We start from the raw sequence: 10,604 nt of genomic DNA on the forward strand, positions 1-10,604 counted from the left end.
CTCCTGCAGCAAAGCACCGCCACAACATGATGCTGCAGTTGCAAACTGTAATCTGGCTTTTTTATGGCGGTTTTGGAGCAAAGGCTTCCTCCTTGCTGAGCGGCCTTTCAGGTTATGTCGATATAGGACTCGTTTTACTGTGGATATAGATACTTTTGTACCTGTTTCCTCCAGCATCTTCACAAGGTTCTTTGCTGTTGTTCTGGGATTGATTTGCACTTTTCGCACCAAAGTACGTTCATCTCTAGGAGACAGGCGTCTCCTTCCTGAGCGGTATGACGGCTGCGTGGTCCCATGGTGTTTATACTTGCGTACTATTGTTTGTTCAGATGAACGTGGTACCTTCAGGTGTTTGGAAATTGCTCCCAAAGATGAACCAGACTTGTGGAGGACTACAATTTTTTTTCTGAGGTCTTGGCTGAAATATATTTTAATTTTCCCATGATGTCAAGCACAAAAGCACTGAGTTTGAAGGTAGGTCTTGAAATACATCCACAGGTACACCTCCAATTGACTCAAATGATGTAAATTAGCTCATCAGAAGCTTCTAAAGCCATGACATCGTTTTCAGGAATTTTCCAAGCTGAGTAAATGCACAGTCAACTTAGTTTATGTACACTTCTGAGTCACTGGTATTGTGATACAGTGAATTATAAGTGAAATAATCTGTCTGTAAACAATTGTTGGAAAAATTACTTGTGTCATGCACAAAGTAGATGTCCTAACCGACTTGCCAAAACTATAGTTTGTTTAACAAGAAATTTGTGGAGTGGTTGAAAAACTAGTTTTAATGACTCTAATCCAAGTGTATATAAAGTTCCGCCTTCAACTGTGTATATATAAATATAAAATCCTATACCAAATGAAAAAACACTCTCCAGCAGAGCGGAGAATAATTCTCCACAGCATGGAATGTGAGTGTGTGGGTAGAGTCTAGTGAGTGTGCATAGAGCCAGTACAAGAGAGTCAGTGAAAAAATAGCAATCTATATGTGTATATACTGAACAAAAATATAAACGTGACATGCAACAATTTCACTGACTTACAGTCCATATAAGGAAATCAATCAATTGAAATAAATAGGCCCTAATCTATGGATTCTTGATGGCTGGGCCAAGCCCAGCCAATCAGAATGAGTTTTTCCCCACAATTGGGCTTTATTACAGACAGAAATACTCCTCAGTTTCATCAGCTGTCTTGGTGGCTGGTCTGAGACCATCCCGCAAGCCGGATGTGGAGGTCCTGGGCTGACGTGGTTACACATGGTCTGCGGTTGTGATGCCGGTTGGACGTACTGCCATATTCTCTAAAACGAATTTGGACGCATTTTATGGTAGAGAAATTAACTGACAACAGCTCTGGTGGACATTCCTGCAGTCAGCAGGCCAATTGCACACTTCCTTAAAACTTGAGACATCTGTGGTATTGTGTTGTGTGACAAAATTGCACATTTTAGAGTGGCCTTTTATTGTCCCCAGCACAAAGTGCACCTGTGTAATGATCATGCTGTTTAATCAGCTTCTTGATATGCCACACCTGTCAGGTGGATGGATTATTTTGGCAAAGGAGAAATGCTCACTTAACAGGGATTTAAATACATTTGCTCACAAAATCTGAGAGAAATAAATTTTTGCGCGATTGGAAAATGTCTGGGATCTGTTATTTCAGCTTATGAAACATGGAACCAACACTTTACATGTTGTGTTTATATTTTAGTTCAGTGTATTTCAATTGACTGATTTCCTTCTATGAAATGTAACTGAATAATATATTTGAAATTGTTGCATGATGCGTTTATATTTTTGCTCAGCACATTTCATTGTTCCACTGATCATCATCTCTTCTCTTTGAGCATCAAGTATGAATTGAAACAATGATCATATTTTGGGGCATAGCTTCCTTACTGATCACCTCTTTGTTCTTTACTCTCTCTCTCTCTCTCTCTCTCTCTCTCTCTCTCTCTCTCTCTCTCTCTCTCTCTCTCACTAAACATTAACATCTCCTATAACCCCCCCTCGCTCTGTCTGTCTCCTTTCCCTGATTGGGGAATGTATCTCGAATCCTCCTCAGTGATAAAGACTGAGAAACCACTTCCTCTCCGTGTTTACATGCTTCTCCTGTCTAAATAATGGATGCAGGGATGGATATGAGCGCTAAACGGAGGGGAAACTAGTAGTCTGGATTTACTGTCTCGGAGGAGTGGAGAGGCTGGAGAGGCAGAGAGGGGGACACAAAGAAACATATGTATGTGTTCTAATTCACTTCACTTCAGATCTTGTCAACATAGATATTTTTCAGATAATTAGTTAAGTCTGTTTCCTCAATTGAATTCAGAACTGATTGAATTGATCCAAATTTTGCTCCAATATTTATTTGGCACGCATAGGAGATTCACCCCAGATCCATAGTCTAATCAAATATGGACTGGATACAGACATAGTTGTCAGGTCGACTTGTTTGGAGGGATGCTGAATCTTCAGAGCTCCTGTGTGAGAGTTGTAAATAATTTACCAGACTGAATTTAAACTGTGGCTCAAAGCATTTAGTCCTCTTTCAGAATTCAAGTGCTTTGCTAGAGCGTTTAACACAGTCTGAATTTATTTAACAGCTTAAACCAAGGGGGTGTGATCATGCTGGGGATGACTGACCTTTTGAGTGTGTGTGTGTGTGTGTGTGTGTTGGGCTCCAACAGGCACAGTTTTGTTGGCATTTGTGTTAATCCTCACCAACACAGTCCATTCTTCCTGTCACACACACACACACCTGAATGAAGTCTCAAGTTTTTGTCCTCACAACACCAACAACTAAGACACACACCTAAAGCATGTTTCACATTTTCCTCTCATTGCATATCATAGAGCACGTCCTCATGACACAATACAATTCACCTCTTCCCCCTCGCCACTCACAATACGGGGTCCAGCCTGCCTGGCAACCATCGCTGAGATCCTCAGATAACAAAGCAGATACTTTTGTTAAACGGAAAACCCAAACCCATGGCAGCAGATCCACAAGGTCTGCCATTAGAAGTGACTGTATAGTTCCCTTATTGAAAAGCACCTTTAGTCAATCTGCTTTCTCTGTGAGAGCTTCCCATGTCTGGAACACACTGCCATCAGACACACATAACTGCACCACATATCACACTTTCACAGAAAAACAGACATGGCTAAAGGCCAATCAGACATAATCCCTAGCTGTGTATTGTCACTTTCCATGTTGTATTGTTGTCTGTAGGTTGTGAGGTATGGAAACACTGTTGCTTTTGTATATTTAGTTTTGTTGCTTTTTGTGCTATGTTGCTCTGTCTGCGTGCTGCTTGTTCTATGTTGCTCTGCATGTGCACACTACTCATTGTTTGTCTGTATTGTAATTGTTTTAATAACCTGCCCAGGGACTGCGGTTGAAAATTAGCCGGCTGGCTAAACCGGCACTTTTATTGAAACGTTGATTAATATGCACTGTCCCTGTAAAAATATACAAAAATAAACTCAAACTATGGACATCGCCATGGCAACCACACGTCAACCGGTGTGGGCACAAGTGTGGGCACAAGTCTCAAGTCACTCAGTATAATTAGCTGTCTGAAAAGAAACCACAGTAACGCATTTCATTATCAAAACTTTACATAAACATTGCAACACACCAGTTCATTAGGAAGAAACAGAGAGAGAATGAGCTAAGCTCCAAATAAAATTGTCTTTCATTCTGAATGAGAGGTGAAAGTTGTTCGGGTGTTGGCTCTTCAGGAAGGATCAGAGAGAGGTTTGAAAGTGTCTGCACTGAGAGAAATGAGTGTCACAGTTATCACAGTAGGTTTTCCACTGATATATGTATAGTGAGGAGCTCATCATGAGAGACCATGTTATGTGTTGTCAGATCTGCCCCATAATGGTCAGCCCATTAGGATCAAAACAGCTTCATTCAGACTCTTAGGAGGTGCTTGCACAATAATGGGATTTGTACCACATTCAAGATGAATGATTGGATTCTTCACACATCACATTAATCCCATTCCATTCCCCTTTCAAGATTTTTTACAAATTATATGAAAACAAGCTTTGCTTTTATACTTACAAGACCATCATGTTTGATTGATTGAGCTGTTTTGTCTTGCAGTAATGTGGTGCCTGCCTGTATTTCCTTAAACCTTTATTTTAGCAATACTTATCACTTTCTTTGGTCAGTAGGTGTCCAACATAACAACAGGTGTTGGACACAGTCACTCATATATAGAGGTCTATGGATATATAGAGGTCTATAGGTCTATAGAGCCTGTTTTCATTCCTGATCTATATAACCGTTAGCTTACCTGTGTAATATTGACAAGCTCAGAAACACTTATTTTGCAAACATGGTCTCATGCAGTGTAGGTCCAATCCCTGTACCTTTTGCAGAATATCAGTCTGTCCCTGATGTTTTTCCTGGAGAGAAGTGGCTTCTTTCTTGCCCTTCTTGACACCAGGCCATCCTCCAAAAGTCTTCACCTCATTGTGCGTGCAGATGCACTCACACCTATCTGCTGCCATTCCTGAGCAAGCTCTGTACTGGTGGTGCCCCGATCCCGCAGTTGAATCAACTTTTGGAGACGGTCCTGTCGCTTGCTAGACTTTCTTGGGCACCTTGAAGCCTTCTTCACAACAATTGAACCGCTCTCCCTGAAGCTCTTGATGATCCGATAAATGGTTGATTTAGGTGCAATCTTACTGGCAGCAATATCCTTGCCTGCGAAGGCCTTTTTGTGCAAAGCAATGATGATGGTACGTGTTTCCTTGCAGGTAACCATGGTTGACAGAGAAGAACAATGATTCCAAGCACCACCCTCCTTTTGAAGCTTCCAGTCTGTTATTCGAACTCAATCAGCATGACAAAGTGATCTCCAGCCTTGTCCTCATCAACACTCACACCTGTGTTAACGAGATAATCACTGACATGATGTCAGCTGGTCTTTTTGTGGCAGGGCTGAAATGCAGTGTAAATGTTTTTTTGTGGATTCAGTTCATTTGCATGGCAAAGAGGGACTTTACAATTAATTGCAATTCATCTGATCACTCTTCATAACATTCTGGAGTATATGCACATTGCCATCATACAAATTGAGGCAGCAGGCTTTGTGAAAATGAATATTTGTGTCATTCTCAAAACCTTTGGCCACGACTGTACACTGAGCACCTCCTCCAGGACTACGGCGCAGAGACGCAAGAGAGTGAACTTAACCGAGTTCGCCCCATTAGTTTGCACGAAATAGATCAACATTCTTTCTGTGATCGAATCAACATGATATCAGCCCCTTTTCAATGCAACAAACCAAAACAAATCTAACTTTGCAAGATTGAGCCTGTGATTGTGTTGTAGCCAGAGCAGAACGGAATATAATTATATTGGCGGGGGTTGCCTCAAGCGGTCTTTCAATCACGGGTGAGTGTATGCGCTTTTCAGATCAGAGCAAAACCGCACGTGTGCACATTTGTTGATATTCTTTGCTATTTAGCGAGTAATTAGCCCAGTTATAGATAATTATAGGTCAGCAATGTGGAGTTACTGCTTCATACAAGAGCACATGTGTAGGCTATATTTTAAGCTCAGGTAAAAAGTGTATGTCTTAAAAGGGTTAGTGTTGTATTCTGAGACAAGCTTGAATATGCAAATAACCCTATAGGCAGAGGGGTAGTCTACATTGTCTAATTCTCCATATGGAAATAACAGTTCATTGAATTTATATAAAATGGTTTCTTGTATCATACAACACAAAACAATGCAATTTACAAGCCCTTCATAATGTTTTTATTTTTATTTTTAGTCTCATGCAGTGTAGGCCTGCATTAAACTCCACATATAGGCTACTGTAGGATATATCATAGAAATCAAAAGCTATTTCCACGTGAAAATGTTGTGGGATTTGCTCCATTGGTTTTGTTGGTAGACCTACATTATGCTCAAATAGCCACAACAGCCTATTGGCTAATGCCTAAAACTGTAATGGAACAGCCTCAGTGTTCACTGTAAACGTGTGCCGGAAGTTGTAATGGAACAGCCTCAGTGTTCACTGTAAACGTGTGCCGGAAGTTGTAATGGAACAGCCTCAGTGTTCACTGTAAACGTGTGCCGGAAGTTGTAATGGAACAGCCTCAGTGTTCACTGTAAACGTGTGCCGGAAGTTGTAATGGAACAGCCTCAGTGTTCACTGTAAACGCCTGTGTTCACTGGAAGTTGTAATGGAACAGCCTCAGTGTTCACTGTAAACGTGTAATGGAACAGCCTCAGTGTTCACTGTAAACGTGTGCCGGAAGTTGTAATGGAACAGCCTCAGTGTTCACTGTAATGGAACAGCCTCAGTGTTCACTGTAAACAGCCTCAGTGTTCACTGTAAACGTGTGCCGGAAGTTGTAATGGAACAGCCTCAGTGTTCACTGTAAACGTGTGCCGGAAGTTGTAATGGAACAGCCTCAGTGTTCACTGTAAACGTGTGCTGGAAGTTGTAATGGAACAGCCTCAGTGTTCACTGTAAACGTGTGCTGGAAGTTGTAATGGAACAGCCTCAGTGTTCACTGCAAACGTGTGCTGGAAGTTGCACAAAATTCTCACAATGTTCAAGTTTCCGCTCACAAGATCAAACATTTGCTCAGTGCCTCCCAAAAATGTAGGGAACATCACTTCACCCTAAAAACATTACCCCTCCCTCTATACTCCATCTCTGTCATTTTTGTCCATCAATTAGTCTTAGCTTTGATAGAGTCAGGAGGCCCACAAAGCTACAAGAAGCCCAGGGGAAGATGCAAGCCAATAACGCTAGCAGCGCTAAATACATTAGCTTTAGAATAGTGTTAGCCGCCTCAATGTGTTCAGCAACAGATAGAAAAAAGGTGCTTGCAAAGCTCTCTGGCAGGCAGTATGCATTGAGGGTTCATTGGCTTTGATTAGGCATAGTCACTTTAATTATGCATTTACATTTACATTACATTTAAGTCATTTAGCAGACGCTCTTATCCAGAGCGACTTACAAATTGGTGCATTCACCTTATGACATCCAGTGGAACAGCCACTTTACAATAGTGCATCTAAATCTTTTAAGGGGGGGGGTGAGAAGGATTGCTTTATCCTATCCTAGGTATTCTTGTGATACTTGTGATATCATTGTGTAGAGGAGAGGATGTAATGCTAACACAGCCCTCTCATTGAAGCCAAATGGAGAGACTTAGCGTAAGCGCGACAAGGAAAAGGGGACACTTGGCCTGCAGATCCGAGTTCTGATAGATACAGCACTTAAACACAAACTGACATTGTGAAGATTGTAAGATCTCTGCACCCTGTGATTCATGCTCAAAGGAAGCTCATTGTTTTGTTTTTCTTTGTTTGATTTTCTTGTTACTATCTCATCTCACTAACCCCCCACTTCGCCTTTATTCAATGAATTTAACTTATAACATTTATGGGTGACGTGAATAACTCCCTTTCTGCAGTACTAGTAGCTAGTGACTGGAATTAGATTCCATATTTCCCCAGGGGAAATTAGTGTTACAGTGTGTTTCTAGACCAGTTTGAGATGAAAAGACGATCTACATTAGAAACCCATTAACCTAGTCATTAGGGCCAGATCTGGGCCAATATGGAGTGGGGGGTCTAACTTGAGCACAATGACGTCTTATACTGTGACACCCCAAGCCTCGTTTCACACCTGGGGGTGTTGAGTGAAAATGTGTTTGTTTGGATTTTCAGTCTAAAATAACTTCCTGTGTTGACAGCCTTACTAGTGGTTGTAGAAGTAGAGTTGTTTGAATTAGCCATGATAAGGTGAGCCAGTTGTGTGAATTAGCCATGATAAGGTGAGCCAGTTGTTTGAATTAGCCATGATAAGGTGAGCCAGTTGTGTGAATTAGCCATGATAAGGTGAGCCAGTTGTGTGAATTAGCCATGATAAGGTGAGCCAGTTGTTTGAATTAGCCATGATAAGGTGAGTCAGTTGTGTGAATGAGTATATGTTGTATGAGTATATGTTGTGTACGGTGGAGGAGTATGGTGGCTTTTATGCTCTTAACACTTTCATGTCTGTGATCAATGTTAATGAACATTTGTATCTTTCTCTCTCTCTCTCTCTTTCTCTCTCTCTCTTCTCTTTCTTTCTTTCTTTCTTTCTTTCTTTCTCTTTCTTTCTTTCTTTCTTTCTTTCTTTCTTTCTTTCTTTCTTTCTTTCTCTCTCTGCTTGCCACAAGCACTATGTCAACTCCTTAATTGAAAGGAAATATATGTTAAAATTCCAACTCTATTTCTCTGTTTTTTGTCCAGACACTGGCATCCGCTGCAGAGGATTTTCAGATGTGGCATCGGTGGAAGAATGATCCTGAGGTGAGCCAGTGGTTGTGGAGATTATCTCTGGATGCATTACCAATAGAAGCCTTGAACTCTATAAGAAGAGATTGATTTCATTCACAATCATATATGATTGTTGTAATTGCCAGCAGCTTACCACCCTGCATCCCACTGCTGGCTTGCCTCTGAAGCTAAGCAGCGTTGGTCCTGGTCAGTTCCTGGGTGGGAGACCAGATGCTGCTGAAAGTGGTGTTGGAGGGCCAGTAGAATGCATTTTTTCCTTGAGTCTAAAAAAACAATATCCCAATGCCCCAGGGCCAGTGATTGGGGATATTGCCCTGTTTAGGGTGCCTTCTTTCGGATGGGACATTAAATGGGTGTCCTGACTCTCTGTGGTCACTTATCGTTAGAGTAGGGGTGTTAACCTGGCTAAATTCTCAATCTGGCCCTCATACCATCATGGCCACCCAATCATCCCTATCTTCCAATTGGCTCATTCATCCCCCCTCCTCTCCCCTGTGACTATTCCCCAGGTTGTTGCTGTAAATGAGAATGTGTTCTCAGTCAACTTACCTGGTAAAAAAAAAGACATTGGATGTTCATTTTTGTATAAAATCTCATTAGATTGACAATAGAGTTTTAATAGCGTTCAATTAAGTAGAATTCAATTAGATTGTATTGGGACACATTCAGAGCCATGCACACACTGGGTCTTACTCTCTCAAATTCCCATTAAGCCAGTGTACAGTGCATTCTGAAAGTATTCAGACCCCTTCCCCTTTTCCACATTCCACATTAGTCTTATTCTAAAATGGATTACATCAATGTTTTTCTACACACAATACCCCATAATGACAAAGCGAAAACAGGTTTTTAGAAATGTTTGCAAATGTATTAAAAATATTAAAAAATATTTACATAAGTATTCAGACCTTTTTCTATGAGACTCGAAATTGAGCACAGGTGCATCCTTTTTCCATTGATTATCCTTGAGATGTTTCTACAACTTGATTGGAGTCCATCTGTGGTAAATTCAATTGATTGGACATGATCTGGACAGGCACACACCTGTCTATATAAGGTCCCACAGTTGACAGTGCATGTCAGAGCAAAAACCAAGCCATGAAGTCAAAGGAATTGTCCGTAGAGCTCCGAGGCAGGATTGTGTTGATGCACAGATCTGGAGAAGGTTACCAAAACATTTCCACAGAATTGAGGGTCCCCAAGAACACAGTGGACTCCATCATTCTTAAATGGAAGAAGTTTGGAACCACCAAGACTCTTCTTAGAGCTGACCGACCGCCCAGCCAAACTGAGCAATGGAGGGAGAGGGCCTTGGTTAGGGAGTTGACCAAGAACCTGATGGTCACTCTGACAGAGCTCCAGAGTTCTTCTGTGGAGATGGGAGAACCTTCCAGAAAGACAACCATATCTGCAGTACTCCACCAATCAGGGTTTTATGTTAGAGTGGCCAGACAGAAGTCACTCATCAGTAAAAGCCACATGACAGCCCGCTTGGAGTTTGCCAAAAGGCACCTAAAGGAGTCGCAGACCGTGAGAAACAATATGCTCTGGTCTGATGAAACCATGATTGAACTCTTTGTCCTGAATGCCAAGGGTCACATCTGGAGGAAACCTGGCACCATTCCTACGGTGAAGCACGGTGGTGGCAGCATCATGCTGTGGGGATGTTTTTCAGTGGCAAGGAATGGGAGACTAGTCAGGATCGAGGCAATGATGAACGGAGCAAAGTACAGAGAGATCCTTGATGAAAACCTGCTCCAGAGCACTCAGGATCTCAGACTTGGACAAAGGTTCACCTTCCAACAGGACATCGACCCTAAGCACACAGCCAAGACAATGCAGGAGTGGCTTCGGGACAAGTCTCTAAATGTCATTGAGTGGCCCAGCCAGAGCCCGGACTTGAACCCAATCGAACATCTCTGGAGAGACCTGAAAATAGCTGTGCTGCGACGCTCCCCATCTAACCTGATAGAGCTTGAGAGGATCTGCAGAGAGGAATGGGAGAAACTCCCCAACAGCTTGTAGCTCCATACCCATGAAGACTCGAGGCTGTAGTCGCTGCCAAAGGTGCTTCAAAAAAGTAATGAGTAAAAGGTCTGAATACTTATGTAAATGTAATATCATATGTTTTAAATTTTATAAATGTGCAAACATTTCTCTAAACCTGTTTTCGCTTTGTCATTATGGGGTATTGTGTGTAGATCAATGAGAAAAAAAAGATATATTTTCTAGAATAAGGCTGTTATGTAACAAAATGTGGAAAAAGCCAAGGG

General features: G+C 41.7%; 1 protein-coding gene across 1 annotated transcript in view; it reads left to right on the forward strand.

The window, feature by feature from the left end:
* The window catches only part of LOC115119944 (voltage-dependent calcium channel subunit alpha-2/delta-1-like), a 189,260-nt gene that overhangs the window by 74,078 nt on the left and 104,578 nt on the right, over positions 1-10,604 (forward strand). The window contains exon 4 of the mRNA XM_065021121.1: positions 8,284-8,343. Within this exon, the coding sequence (XP_064877193.1) occupies positions 8,284-8,343 (60 nt within the window). The remainder of the gene's footprint in view (positions 1-8,283; positions 8,344-10,604) is intronic.

Source organism: Oncorhynchus nerka, linkage group LG8, assembly GCF_034236695.1.
Source record: "Oncorhynchus nerka isolate Pitt River linkage group LG8, Oner_Uvic_2.0, whole genome shotgun sequence".
Lineage (NCBI taxonomy): Eukaryota > Metazoa > Chordata > Actinopteri > Salmoniformes > Salmonidae > Oncorhynchus > Oncorhynchus nerka.